At 42.3% G+C, this 15,806-nt stretch overlaps 1 protein-coding gene across 1 annotated transcript in view; it reads right to left on the bottom strand.

Annotated features, from left to right (window-relative positions):
- CPXM2 (carboxypeptidase X, M14 family member 2) overlaps positions 1-15,806 on the bottom strand; it is a 152,501-nt gene that overhangs the window by 21,377 nt on the left and 115,318 nt on the right. Inside the window, exons 8-10 of the mRNA XM_019556202.1 lie at positions 9,959-10,082; positions 7,749-7,945; positions 671-850 (exon numbers count right to left, since the gene is read on the bottom strand). Coding sequence (XP_019411747.1) covers positions 671-850; positions 7,749-7,945; positions 9,959-10,082 — 501 coding nt within the window. The remainder of the gene's footprint in view (positions 1-670; positions 851-7,748; positions 7,946-9,958; positions 10,083-15,806) is intronic.

Genomic DNA, 15,806 nt, shown 5'->3' with positions numbered 1-15,806 from the left:
CTCGTCATCCCTTGGGGCGCTCTGGTGAACAGACGTTCCCCCAGATCCTGGTGGTCACCCCTGATAAACTTATAGGTGGCCATCAGATCACCCCTGATGGGTATGTTTGGCCACTGGAAATAACCCCCGTGAAAGACCATGCAGAAATTATTTTTACTGCAGTATTAGCAAATAGTTGCATTTAACACAGGCAATTCTAATGATTTCGAATATGACATGCTGTTTGATTTGGTAGTTAAGAGAGGTTTTTTATTTTTATTTTTTCAAATAATAACCTCAACAGAAAACTTAGGAAAAATATACCTTGTTGACAAATCCTGCCCTTTTTATAGAACTCAGCAAGCTCTGGATAAGTCTAATTAAAATGATAGAGTATTTTGTCTCTTCAAAATAAATGAAAGATTCCCAGAAACAGAAACAAACACTTATTAATTTAGTGTAATTACATATAAAAAGAAGCCTATTAATTTTGCATAGGGTGAGAGAGAAAAAATTGTTTTCATGTGTACTATTATTTGCACTAGTAATGGTCTACTGTTAATGGTCTCTCTGGGGGAAAAGAAATAGGCTCTTTAAAAAATTTTTAAATCTATCTCCTGATGTTTCATCCCTAAAGCACCTCCCCCCATCTTCTGTGTTTCCCTTTCTCTCTCGAGCTACTTCCACTTACTGTAGCATTTTCCGACAGGTACCATTCTGGAATTGGAATATAATGATTTGGGACCTTCCTTGAAGCCTTCTTTCGATCTTCAGCTTCCCACAGCAAGGTGTTTAAATCAGGGAAATTATTGTTGATATCAATACCATCTTGAGTCCATCGTCCTAAAGACCAGCCTCCTAATTCTGAACCCTGTGACAGAAATTTTCAATCAAACTTTTGTTATATTGTACACCTTTCAGTAAAGGCATAAACTCAAGGTAATTTATATCTGTGGTTGGCTAGGTTCCCACTACAGTATTTCTAGTATTAAAGGCGCCTATGATGCTGGCCTAATTACAACATGGCCAATTTTGTTTGGTCTACCAAATCTCTTTGTTGTAGTTCCAGCTGGATAAATTAATGTATTTTTTAGTTCTTGGCTTACAGTTTTATGGAATGTTGCTATCTATACAGAATATTAGTCCCCAGTACATTCATTCAGTGAAGTATGTACTTCAGTAATTTTATTCGGGTAATTTTATTCCAACTCTGGTGGTTTATGGGCAATTGTAAGTAATGGAGGCTGGAGGCTGCATAGGGATGATCCCACAAGTTGAAGCTGTCCATTCAATACTAGTGTTCTCCTGTCCCATCCAAGTCCTTTGTGCCAGAGAAAGTAATACTAATATTGGGGAAATCCTCATCAGCTGTTCCAGAACTTGGTTAAGGATTTTTTGGTGACACTTAAGAAGCACACTGTGACCTATGAAAGGCATGCTATGGTAAAGCAACACATGTATTCAAATACACAACAGCCCACATAGAGGAGGTAAATTTTACAAAGTACTTTGAGGTCCTCAGAAATGAAAGTCCTGTATTAAAATAAGACTTGATCTTAATTTAAAATTAACTGTCAAGTACAAACCCCCTGCAATATAAATTAAATTATGTAATAACTGGAATATCACTAATCAGAAATTTATTTTATTGACTTCACTGATATCCACATTAAATTATTACTCAAACTGTTATAAAAATATTTCTTGCTTCAATACATTTGGTTTTTGACCACAATGTTAATATCAGTTACACACAAATAAAAGACAGTTGTAATAATTAAGAATTAAATCAAACACAAAAGGAAGCCTTATTGAGAACAGACACATGATAAACAGGGAAGAAAATGGTCAAGGTAGCAACCAGAACTGTGGAAATAACTGGACTGGGGGGAGCGCTACTTTAATCCAAAACAAAATGTTTTGATTTGTTTATATATATTTACCCAAAACTATTAATTAATTTACAAGCAGTTTCAGTGGTCTTAAAACCTTTTCATAGATTAAATTCTTTATTTAAAGAATTTCACTCTTTAGAGTGAATTTTCACATCAGCTCTCTTTATAATAGGGGCAAGTCTGATGTACTGAACTTTACAGAAATCTAGGACCTGTTGTGCTTTTGACTGCTTGTAGCAGGGCACTAAGGTGCCTGCTACTTGGAAAGCCGGGATAACTCCGCAGGTGCCGGTTGCTGGGGCAGCTAGAGGGAGTCAGGGACCCACACCTGCTAGTAATCAGCTAACAGGAAGGGGCAGGGCCTGGCTCCCATTTAAATCCCAGGACAGAGGCCAGGTAGGAGTTTGCTGCTGGCTGCCAAGGGAGAAGGAGCTCTGCCTAAGTGAGTAAAGAGGAGAGGCTGGACTGCACGAGCAGGCTGATGCTGGGGGAAAGATGGAGTACCTGTGGAGTGGCTTGAAGGATGTTATAGCTAAGCAGCTAGAATTTGTGTTATAGCCCAGGGGCTTATGTTTTGTGTTTGTTGTTTACACCGAAGGTCTGGGTGAGGCTGTTAGGGGTTGGAGGAGGCTTCATAGGGGACCCACAGTGGTGTGGGAACCCCAGCCCCAGAGAAGGGGGCAGCGAGAAGCCCCAGAAGGGGGGCAGTGACCACTGAAAGCCAGAAAGGCAACGTTAGGTGTGTGCCGACCCCGAGCACCAGGAAAGAGTGTAGCACTTGAGAGTGTGCCGACCTCAAGTGCCAAAGAGGCACAGTATCAGGAGCGTGCCAACTCCGAGCACCAGAATAGGCATAGTATTGGGTGTGCCAACTCCAAGTGCCTAGTAAGGCAGTGAGAAAGAGAGGGGCTGCGGAGATCTCAAGTGATAGAAAGTGTCGAGTGAGACTGAAGAATGTCCAGTACATCAACGAGGCTTGGGGCATGGTACAGGGTGGTTGGAGCCACGCACAGCCCATAAGGCCGGGGTGCAAGGCACACCCAGTATAGAGACAGGACAAGTAATAGTAGGAGAACAGTGGCCAAGAGGATGAAAGGCAGCCTCCCTTTAATGTATATAAGACCAAGAAGTGGCAGGTGAGATTCAAGGGTGCTTTTAGGCAGCTTGGCACGGTACAGAGGGCAACTAGGGGAGAGCATGGTGACCCTAGGATGCCCCTCGTGTTACACTGCAACTGTAGAAACCCTGATAGTTCTCCTATCTGAATCTGATGAACTTCTTGGATGTGGGTATCACAACTCTCTATTTTCATGAATTGAATTATTACAATACACTGTACGATAGACTTTCCTAAAAAAACCTGCTGTAAAATTTCAGGTGGGTGAGATTACAATTGTGTGTTTGCTTGGCTCTCTTCTCATAGGTAATACATTATATACAAGTTGCACAGACTACACAGATTGTTAGCAGATTTAAAATTCAAATTGAAAGTGTACCTGTTGATCCACACATCTCATTATGAAGTAAGTCTTGGCTATCTTAAAGACAATCTGTTAGCAAGGGGCTGTCCAACTTCTAAGGAGTGGGAGCCACATGCTGAGTGTTCACTAGAATCAACAGGCATAGTGTGCCAGGGCTGGCTTGGCGAATGGGGTTTTGGTGCAAATGCAAACCTCAAGGTATTTCTGAATACTCTAACGAAGTTGGGGCCACCAGAAACTGGAGAGAGCCAAGCTGGTAGTTTTGGAAATACCAAAAATGCCCTGCAAGAAGAGTCATGGAAGATGGTTCAGGCCCTACTGAGTCCTACAGAACCTGAGCAATGAATGAGTCCTGGGGGATCAAGGAATGGAGTCATGTCATTAGGTCCTAGTTTACCATGACTCTAACAATGTTCTTGGGGCTCAGAATGGTGGAACAGGTTTCAGGATAGAGTTCTAAATGGTCACCCTTCTAGTACAGTGCATCTGTCTAACCATGTTTGGTGCCTGGACAGTAGGTGGCAGTGAAATTGAACCATATAAAGAACAAAGACCAACAGATCTGTCTTGGTTTAAAGTTCATGTAGTTTGCAGGTATTCAAGATTCTTGCCGTCAGTAAATACTTGGACCAGGAACTGAGCCCCTTCTAGATGGTGTCACCATTCCTTGAATGCAGCTTTGATTGCTAGGAGCTCCTGATCCAAGATATAATTGTGCTAAGCTGTTGTCAGCTTTCTAGAGAAGAATGCACATGGGTGGGGGAGCCCCTGAAGACCTGATGGCTAGGCCAAGATAGTTCCAGTGGCACAGCTGGCAGTATCTGTCTCCAACAGGAATGGCTGTGTTGAGTCTGGGTGGATTTGGATAGGAGTTGAGGTGAAGGTCATTTTAAACCCCTCAAAGGCAGCCTGGACCTCTGGGGTCTAGATAAAGTGCATTCCTTTCTTGAAAAAAAGCAGTGATTGAGGTCACCTGTTTAGAGAACCCCTTAATAAATCTTCTTTAGAAGTTGGAAAAGCCAAGGAACCACTTAACCCCACAGATATCCCTTGAGGGTTGCCACTCTATAATGGCATAGGCCTTCCTCAGATCCATGGATAGCCCCTCCAGTATAATGACATATCCTAAAAACTCAGTAACTGTTTTATCTAATTCACACTTTTCTAATTTTGCATGTAGACCATGGCTCTTTAGTCACTACAATACCACTCAAATATGGCATTCTTGGTGGCTGGGGCTCTTGAAAAAATTAAAATATAAATCAGGTAAATTACCATGAATACATCCAGGGTATCTTTGAAAACATAATTCAAGAAATGCTGAAATGTTGCCAGGGTGTCCAAAGGGCATCATGAGGTACTCAAAAGAACTGTATTGTGACCATAAGGCAGTCTTCCATTTGTCCCCTTCATGAATGCAGCTGTAGACCACCCCACCCCCTCCCCGAAGGTCCAATTTAGTAAATATTTTGGTGGAATGAAGCCTGTCTAACAACTGTTGAATTAATGGAAGTGAGTATTGGTTTCAGACACTAATCTTGTTCATTTCTCAATAGTCTACACAGGGGTGCAGTGAGCCATCATTCTTAGTCACAGAAAAGATAGGAGTCCAGACTGGTGACAGGAGGGCTGAATAAACCCTTTTTGTAGATTCTCTGTGATGTACTCTTTTAGAACCTTCAGTTCAGGCTCATAGAGGATATGTGCCCAAACACAGTCTGTAGCCCCAGTAAGATATCAATGAGCCAACTGTATGGGCAATGTAGAGGAAGCTGGTCCACCCTCTTCTTACCAAATACATTAACCAGATCTCAATCTGGTAGACTGGCAAACTCTGGGGGTGCAGGCTTCATTCCCTCTGCAGATGGCATTGGGTGCTCTACTGCACTGGCTCCCCACATGATCTGGGCTGTGATCTGGGGTCCTAGAAACAAATCTGCTTGCAGAAATTGGAACCAAATTGGAATTCCCTCTGCCTCCCACAGGATACTAGTGTTCTAGAGAGAAAGCCAGAAGGTTCCCAAGATAATTGAAAAGCGGGAAGAATGGATCAGGTCAAAGCAAAGAAATTCCTAGTGCCCTCTGTATACTTCCAGTTGGGCCATTTCCTTAGTGACAAGTGCAGAAGATAACGTAAACCCATTCACTGACTCCAGTACATCTGGGGTGCATTTAGATCTGACTGGAATCTGGTGCGTGGGGGCAAATGCCAAATCCATAAAGTTCCCAAAGGACCCTGTATCCAGAAGAATTGCCTAGGAGATATCATCCATGGCTGGGTGATGCAAACAAGGGAAACCAGTAAGGGTAAATCTGGTCTCCTCATGGTGGCAGAGGTTATTACACAAGATGGGTGGGGGAAAAGTGTGGGGTAAAAAGCTAGCCCAGCCTCTGCCCCGCTATTGAGGCATGGCCAACTGTTTTCCCAGCAATGAAACTCAAACTACCTTTTGGAGACAGGTCTGGGCAAAATGTCCCACTCTACCACAGTAGAGACAGAGACTTCCTGAGTGCTGTTTTTTCTTCAGGGGACAGCCTCCACCTGGTTGCCTCAACTTGCATAGGCTCTCTGGGCAGCAATATGGGCATTTGTGGGTCCCAGAGGGTGGGACCCATTTCTCTTGCTGTCTTTCAAGCAAACATTGATCTTAATAAAGAGGTTAATGAGGCCATCCAGGGTCACTGTAAGCTTGATTCAGGCCAGCTCAACTTTGACAGACCCCCTGAGGCCTTGGCAAAAGTGGAAATGCTGTGCAGCCTCTTTCCACTCTGCGCCTGGCCAGGAACTAAATTCTGTGACATAGCTGGATGCAGGGTGGTGGCCCTGTTTCTGGGTCTGGAAGGCCCATTCTGCTGTGTGTATCCAATTTGTGCCCCCAAAAATCTTGGCCATCACCCCAATAAGCACTTCAAGTTATCAAGGGGGGGATTTGAGGCCTCCAAAAGAAAGCTGTCCCAGGATGAGGCACCTCCAGTCAGAAGACTGATTATCAGCCCCACATTGATTATGTGTGAGGCACATGTTTGGGAATGCAGCCTGAAGGCCAGGTCTTATAAATCCCTGAAACTTACAGGGGTCACCATCAAATTTGTCTTGGATTCAGGGTTGGCGGGACTGGCAGGCTAAGCAGCTGACCCTGAAAGAGGAGTGTTCTTAGCCTGCCACACTGTGATCTGAGTTTGCAAATTTTGAAGTGTGGCCACCATTTAGGTATGGAAATCTGACCGGGTAACCAGTCTATCCTACAGTGACCCTGCCAGGTGATTGGGCAGATATCTGGTGGAACTTCCCAGTGGAATTTGTCACAGTCCACCAGGCCAGATGTCTTAGTGGGGAGAGTTAGGCATGGAGCTGGGGTGGAAAGATTAAAGGAAGCTACAAGTCAGGAGTCAAAATTCCAAGCCAGGGTCAAGAGACGGGAATCAGAAACCTAGTTATCAAGTCCAAAGGATAATCCACAAGCTAAGTCTCAAAGTAAGCCAAATTGGGGTCAGGAGTCAGGAAACAAGTTTGCAGGGATAATCTAAAGGCTGAAATCCAGGACCAAGTTGGAGGCAGGGTCAGGAACCTGGGAAACCAGAAATGTCACTGGGATAGAACGACTCAGTGACTGAAGACCAGTGTTTGTGCAGCAAGGCTCAGATGCTAGAGAAGTTCCTTAAATGCAACTCCAGAACCAATCAGAGGGCAGGGGCTGAGGGTCAGCTGGCCCTGATTAGTAGGAACTGGGTCAGTGCACTTAACAAGGGCTGCAGAGTAGGAGCTTGCCTGAGCCTTACAGAGCTGATCCAGGGGGGCCACAACATCAGGTGCCATAGGCACCACAAGATGCATGCTGCCTGCACACATGGATGCTTTCCTCCAAGCCTCCACTGCACCATGTCCAGCAACCTACCTCCCCTTTGGCTTTCCATACTGCATTGGTGCTCCAGGTTGCTGCCCCACCCAACACTGCAGGCTGTGCTGTGCAGCTTTGCCTCATCCCTTAGGACAGAGACATGCAACAGAAGCCATAGAAGGGATGGGGAGTTCCAAGCCTCAGTGACTACTGCAGCTGCAGCAATAATGGCAGCAGCGGCCCATTGGAAGCCTGAAAGGTATGTGCTAACCCTTCATTAGTTGCATGTGACTCAAGGGCCATCAGTTGGGCAGCCCATGTTAGCTCAAACACCACCCCAACAGCTACAATTAATGCTGAATGTTGCTTACATCAGCTGTTAGCAAGTAAAAGCTAAGCTCAGTTCAGCTTTTCATTTTGGTGTGCTACTTCTGTGGGCTTTGTTCATTTTGATTGCTTCCAAAGTATATTTTTAATTAACTTGATAATGGGAGCTTATTTTACCAATCTAATAGCATTATGTTAATTTATAGCTATGTTGATAATCATATTACCACTTCATAAGCCTTTTCATATCCATCTGGATTGACTGAAGGGAGGAGATGAATTCTGGTATTCTCAATGATATGTACAATGCGTGGGTTGCCAGCCAAATATTCCTGGCACATAAACTGCATTAACAGAAGAATTAGCTCACGTCCAAGCACTTCATTTCCATGAGCTCCTGCAATATACCGAAATTCTGGCTCACCTGTTGACAAAAAAAACCCCAAACAACATAAATGTAGTTAGAGCTCCAAACCAAGAAACCAATCTGCTACTCACTAGTGTCAATGAAGATCTTTCCATTAACTTTAATGGCAAGGTTGGATCTGCCCTAATTCCACATAACACAGCTGACAACTTATCTTTTCTACCTCATTTATAAAGTAATTTTACTTCTCTGCTGCTATTATGCATTACTTAATTATAAAGTGATAAGATTTACAGCAACCATGTAAACAGTCAGGAGACATTTGCCATTGAATAAAATGGTAATTAAATTATATTATTTTGTGTTTTCTAAATATAATAAGTTCTTTGTTACAAAAGCCCACTCTACAAGTTCTATGCTTTTTAAAAGAGCATGTGGCATCTCTCTCAATGGTAGTATTTTTGGAATGCATGTGTATTCTCGTGAAGGATATATATACACATTACAGTCTAACAGTACAATGTTTATGTCTGACCCCACACAGTCTTTTTATAGTCATTAATGTAACACAGTGATTCATACTTATTTGGAAAAGTTTTATTAAATGCCACAATATCTGTAGTTCATTACTGCATAGTTGAGCCAGGATTATAAACTGTTATTGGTTAATTACCCAAACAATGCATTTCAGCGTTGGGTACTATATCATTTACGCCTCATGCCTCCCACAGGCAGCAGCGGGGGTGTGGCGGAGGTGAGTGGGGACTGCCTGCAGGCAGCCGTGGGGATGTCAGCAGCAAGGGTGGGCCAAGCGAAGATTGACTGCAGGTGGCCGCAGCAATGTTGGCGGCGAGGGATGGGGGTGGCAATCAGTGACCGCCCACAGACACCACCAGCACTGTCAGTGGTGGCCAAACTCAGGGGGTGCACAACCAATCTCAGGGGGTGTACGTGCACCTGTGTGCACCCTCTACACATAGCCAATGGTACCCAGTGGCCAGAAATCTGACTGATTTTACAGTATTTGGAACTTTTCCACCCTTCACAAGTCACTAGCCGGGAAATATGAAACTAAAATGTCATCTAATGCATGACGTAGTAGTGTACATTCTGCATATGAAAAGTAGATTTTTCCAAAAGCCTCCACAACTATCCTTGCAATATTTGAGGTTTCAGCCATTTGTATGTGGTGATTTTCTATTCCAATAAAGGGTTCTGCACAAAGAAACAAATCACACTACACTGGCAACAGTGGAACACTAGTTATGAAGACAGCCCATGAAAGTTAAATGAACTGGATGGGTAAGTGGTTACGCTAATAGGCTATGGGACCCTTTGCAATTAGGTCACTAGCCCAAGTTTGACCAACCGTCTATGATGATTGGCATTCATTACAAAGTTGGAACTGTTCAGTGGCATATATGAAATGAGCTGGTAGTCTCGATCTAAATCTTAGAAACAAATTATTCCATAAAGGCACCTGAATGTAAATGGTAGTGTGAAGATCCATTGCCTGAGAGGCAAAACTGAGATGTGCCCAGAGCTCTGCATTGTGCAGGAATAATACACATTACTTTTTGGAGCACACACTTGTCCAACTTTTCAATAGCCCATTGCCACCCTTGCTGATCATCGCCACAGAGGGTCCAAAAACCAAATGGATGGACACTACTACACTCAGCCCTGGACACTGTACTAATCAGCCACACTAATGGGGCAGTATAGGGAAAGCTGACCAGCCCTTAGTTGTAATGGACATACAAAAGGACAACTTTAGTCTTGAGGGCTTTCAGCCAATCATGTTACACAGTATTAAAATCCACTCTGCCTTCCCTTTTATTGTAAAGAGTATAACTCATTCGTATTTATGAATTTGATCCTACCTTATAATGACTTCTATTTATGTTCAACCACATTTTCTCAAATTAGAAATATAACATTGAGGTTCTGCCCACATATGTTTGAAATTCCTGTTGCCATGAACATGATTTCATCAGTGATAATTGCTGCAGACACATGGAATTAAAAAAGCACCACCCTGAAATAGATTTATAAGAATATAATCCTAACCAACTTCATGTTCTCCTGGGTTGTCAGAGATTTCAGCAGCATACAGTTTTAGTCCTTGCTGGCTTTTTCCAATGTTGTAAATTCTTGTGATGTTCGGACACATTTCATTCACAGTTTTCATCAACTGTCAAAGAAAAAAATATATATTTACATGTAATATGTCATAAAATATATACCACGTTGATTGTACCTCATTCAAAACTGGATGCAAAGGAAAGCAACTGCCTTCATTTTCGTTTCTTTTTAAGGTGTGAAAACCAAAGCTGAAGTCAGGCATTATAAATTTGCTGGCACAGAAACACAATATTCATTGAGTTAGAACAAGTGTCTGCTGGAGCAGCACTGCGTGGGTGCAGTTCAAAATCCTTCTTACTCATCAGATTATTTTTGTAATATCACTGAAACAAAGTTAAGGATATAAGGTGAAGAACAGGAAAATAATAATAACCGCAACAACAACAAAGCTTAGCATTCCTGGCATGCCACATCTGACATTTATACAACAGTTAAGTAATTAATCCTCTTAACCTCCCTGTGAGGAAGGGTAAGCACTACTATCTCCTTTCTACAACTGGCTCTCTGGCACATGGTTCAGTGACTAACAAAAGTCATACAGTGAGTTAATAGCACAACAGTAACTGCAATGTATGACTTTCATGCTGCTAGACAAATACTCAGGCTACTAGATAACGTCTTCTGCAACCCAGTGCCTCATGACTTCCTGCTAGGATTCAGATGCACAACCACATAAGGAGGACCAATATCAGCTACTGACTTACTAGTATCATTTTTAACAGTGCCTCATTCTCTACTCCCGAGCAGCCCAAGCCCAGCCCCAATCACATTATAATATGGAATCTATTATCTATTTATGAATGGAAGAAAACTCAGGCTCATATGCTGTCTAAGCAGTAAGATAGTTAGTTAAAATCAGTACCATTTTTCTTAAGTTTCCATAGCAAATGTCAGCAAAAATGAGTAAATAAGAATGCCTGCCCAACCCTAACTAATTAAATGCCAGCAAATATCTCCCCTGAAGTTGTGTTCAATTTAGCCTACTTAATTCCTAAAGTCTTTAAATGATTTATCAAAGTAGAATGAAATAAGATGACAGCTCCATGGAAATTATAGGGCCAGATCCTTAGCTGGGGGATATTAAGATGGCAATGTTGAAGACAATGGAGTTATGCTGTTTAAATTTAAATAGAGATCTAGACTTGAATCTGCTGTATAAACCTAAGTTTTAAATAGAACTAACATGGAAGCCTCTGTTGCTTAACATCATTGGCTTCATCACGATCTCTAGAGTTCGGGGTCTCAAGGGTTCCCCATGCTTGGATTGTCCTCAACACACAATACCTTGCACACAGGGGGTGCCTGTATATGTGTGGGAATGCTGCTCCAATGCGCCGTAATTATAGCGCATCAGAGCAGAGCAGAGCTATTTAGCATGCTGCTGCAGCCTCCACGTCTCGTGTAATCAGCATCCCTGTGCTTCAGAATGGTTGTGGGGGGTGCTTTAACTAAAGCTTATCTAACGAGTTAGTTAAATGAGCTTTAGTTAAAGTGCCCTCGTTGCCATTTTGAAGCACGGGACACTGAATACATGAGATGCTGCAGCTGCTTCCGCGCGCCCTGAGCATATGCATATGCTTAACCACCCATGGATCCCATATTTCAGAGAGGAAACAGGACACTGAATATTAAACTTTACTAATGCACAAGATGTTTTCTGCCTGTACCCTATCCAACTGCCAACCCTTGCCTAGTTTTCATGGCAGGGGATCTTGGAATATTAAAAATATTGATTCCCTGATATTCCTTCAATAGTCCTGGATGCATTTCCTTTCAAGCAGGTACTTTCAGGATTGATGTCAGAATATTACTACTAGACTTACTCTGAAGGAAATGGAAATATTTTAAAGTAGAGAACGAGCTGGGCCCAGCCTCTAATTCTGTATTTTAATGTCATAACATTCTAAGGTCTCTATTCTTCACCCTGAAAAAAGGGGATCCCTAAGAATTATTGTTATGTAGAAAAAAACATGTGAGAGCATAGGAAAGTGATCTCTGACTGATCTTGCTTAACTTCCTGCTCAGTTGTTACTCAGTAGATGTCAAAAGAAATAAGAGGAAGATGAGGGAAAGTGTGGGCCCTTTGATAAATGGGGGATGCAACCTAATAACTGATGATGCAGCATAGGCTGAAGCGCTCTATGCCTTTTTCACCTTAGTCTTCACATGCAAGATGAACTCCCAGACTACTTCACCCAGACACACAGTTTGGGGAGGGCAGCCAACAGTGGCAAAAGACCAGGTTAAGGACAATTTAGAAAAAGTGGACATATACAAGTCCATGGAGCTGGAAATGATGCACCCTGGACATGATGCACCCAGGGGTGTTGAGGGTGTTGAGTTGGCCAATGTGACTGCAAAGATGCTGGCTATTTATCTTTGAAAACTCATGGAAACTGAGAGAGGTCGTGGATGACTGGAAAAGAGCAAATGCTCTTTCCGTATTTAAGAAAGGAAAGAAGGAGGGTCTGGGGAATTACAAACTGATCAGCTTCACATCAGTCCCTGAAAAAATCATGGAGAAGATCCTCATGGAATTCATTTCTAAGCCCTTGGAGGAGAAAGTGATAAGGAATAGTCTGCATTGATTCACCATGGGCAATTCATGCCTGACCAACCTTCAATGTCTTCTATGACAAGATGACTGGCTCTGTCGATGGTGGAAGAGCAGCGGATTTGATATACTTTGTCTTTAGCGAGGCTTTTGATACGGTCTCCCACAACACTCTTGCAAGCAAGCTAAGGAAGTATGAGTTGGATGAATGGAGTACAAGGTGGACAGAAAAATGGCTGGATCATTAGGCTCAGAAGGTGATAATTAATGGCTCCTTGTCTAGTTGGCAGCCGGTCTCACATGGAATGCCCCAGAGCAATGAAAATGGTGAGGGGTTTTGGGAACATGACTTTTGAGGAGAGGCTGAGGGAACTGGGCTTATTTAGTCTATAGAAGAGAAGATAGGGGGGATTTAATAGCAGCCTTCAACTACCTGATGTGGGGGTTCGAAAGAGGATGGAGCTATACTGTTCTCAGTGGTGGCAGATGACAGAACAAAGAGCAATAGTCTCAGGTTACAGCAAGAGAAGTTTAGGGTAAGTATTAGGAAAAACTCTCTCAGAAAGGTAGTAAAGCACTGGAACAAATTACCCACAGAGGTTGTGGAATCTTCATTCTTGGAGAATTTTAAGACCTGGCTAGACAAAGCCTGGTCTCAGATGATATAGTTGGAAATGGTCCTGCTTTGAGAAGGGGGTTGGACCAGATGACCTCCTAAGTTCCCTTCCAACTCTAATGTTCTATGATTCTATGTCCTTTTCTCCTGTGAAAAGAGCTGGGCAGGATGTCTAAATCCATATTCTGGTATTCCCCCAACATAGTTCCCCCTGCCTATACTGTGTTGCTTAAGACCCATACTATCTGTAGCTGTTGTTGCCACTACAGGTCTATAGAAGCTGTAGGTAAAAACCCTGGTACTGTACATGGCAATGTCTTGCTCAATAACTTAAGAAAAAGTGGTATCAGGCATGTGTGTGGTTTATAGGATTAGCATAGTTTTATGTGGGAAAATATTTTTGTGACTGCTGCTGACTGATGAGTTTTATCTTGCACATTTCTAAATTCAAAGATTTGTAGGTGGAAATGCAATGAGGATACATTTAATGTTTATGACATTTGGACCTGGTTTGTATTTGTAACATCTATCTTGTTGCAAAAGTATTTGTTGTATGCCAAATACAGTTGGGCAAGTAGTCATAACGGAGTTCAGTTTCAGTATCCCAGTATAAATTTTAAACAGATTAAAGGAAACAGACTGTCTCAGCTCATAACATGTGTTCCTAATAAGAAGTAGGAGAAAATACTTTGGAATGATAGCAATGGCTTTAATTTTGTTGCTTTGATTTTGTTTGTGACAACAGATAAATGAAAGAAGTAAGGATTTTACTGTGAATTGCAATACCAAAGATCTTTTCATAACCAAACTCTATATTATCTTTTGAACAAGTATTGTCGCATAACATAACTCTTTGTTCATAAAGTGCTAATGTAGAAACAATACTGGATGACAAAAGGGCTGACAATTTTAAGAATGGTAATAATTAGATATGTCCAATACCCATGCTACAATTTAGTGAATCTAAGTAGAAATACAATTCATGTGGACAAGGAGGTCATTAAAATTCCACCCATAAAAGGATTCACTTCTATTTATAAGCATGCTGCAAAGGGACTAAAAAGATGTGGTATTTTTTGTAAATTTGCTACTTTCACAAACCAATTTTACAAATACAGGAACAACTTCCTTCAGCAATTTGAAGTCAGACCTCATGGCTAAGTACAGACAGTCAAAATCCCACGGCTGAATTGATTCAACCTTTGCAGGTTAGTTTAAACCACATAGATTGAACTGATAAGCAAGTGAACAGGCATTCACTTTTGATTCCAGAAATGCAGCCACATGCTTGCAGGGGCCCAGGCCAGAAGCTGCGGGGAGCTAAAGCATGCCTCACTGCTAGGATGGATCATATAACTTGGGCCAATGCTAGCCCACCCATCCTGTGAGGGGAGGTACAAAGCACTCTGGGATGCTGGGGGTCTGTGAGATAACTTCCATCTGGAGGGGATCTTGGACAGAAGTTCAATAAACTGATTTAATCTAAATCAGTTAGCTCTGATACTACATCCATCCAACTTTACTTAAATCAGGTTTCAGCCATTTTAAAAGTGATTTACGTACACTGAATTTCTGTTATTGCAAGTTTCAACCAGTTTCCAATCACTTATACCAGTTAATGTGTAATTTCTATCCCTAGCTCACGTGAAAAATGCCATGTTATATTTGTTATGTATGATCTAGTTTTGAAATAATTTGTTTATCATCAGCAGCAAGTTGTTAGTATTACTGAAGTACTTAAGGGCCTCCAATAGATCAGGACACCATTACAATAAGTGATGTATGAAAATATAATGGTCACCATCTCAGATTCTACCAGCAAATTCTTCCAGCAATTTGACTTCAAATTGCTGAAGAAAGTTGTTCTTGTGTTTGTAACACATCATCAATGAGAGCTCCTTTATACAGCTGGATCGCTTTTTTTCTGTTGGGAGAATAACAATACCTTGGCAAACAGAAACAAGGTTCTGTCACTATCTAATAGGGCTGTGCGAAATTTTGCGGCCAGTTTTGTTTTGAGGCTGTTTCAACTTGTTTTGAGGTCAAAATGGCAAAATCTAAATGGAACAGATATGGTTGAAACAGCCTCAAAACAAAATGAGAAAAGTTGAAATGTTTTGATGTTTTGCCCATAGGCTATAATGGGGAGGTTGAAACAGCCAATAACTGTGTCATTTCCAGCCTGATTTGGATGAAACTTGCAGAAATGGTAGCCCCTTTGTAGGGGATGATCTCTGCCAGGTTTCAAGCAGATAGGTGCAGAGGACTTGGAGAAATTGCACCCCAAATTTTGAAAACAAAACTTTTGTCGCATGTATGTGTTAAACTACAGCAAGGTAAAAACTGCAGGCATACTAACCCCTGCTGAGGCCACAAAGCCTGCCAAGTTTCAAGGAGATCGGTACAGGGGGTGCGGGGAAACTACCCCAAAGTAATCGGGGCTGAGGCAGTGCAGCAGTTTGACTCACTTTCTGACAGCCTCAGCAGTGGTGGCTCTTTCTGGCGTCCACTGCCACTGTCCCTAAACCCACTGTACAGGCAAGTCTGCCCATCACCCACTGCCAGGGGTGGAACCTGCATGGGCAGAGTGCAAGGTGGGGAGT

The sequence above is a fragment of the Crocodylus porosus genome, unplaced genomic scaffold (assembly GCF_001723895.1).
Source record: "Crocodylus porosus isolate Cpor-Errol unplaced genomic scaffold, CroPor_comp1, whole genome shotgun sequence".
NCBI lineage: Eukaryota > Metazoa > Chordata > Crocodylia > Crocodylidae > Crocodylus > Crocodylus porosus.
This window is presented reverse-complemented; position numbering and strand designations above follow the sequence as displayed.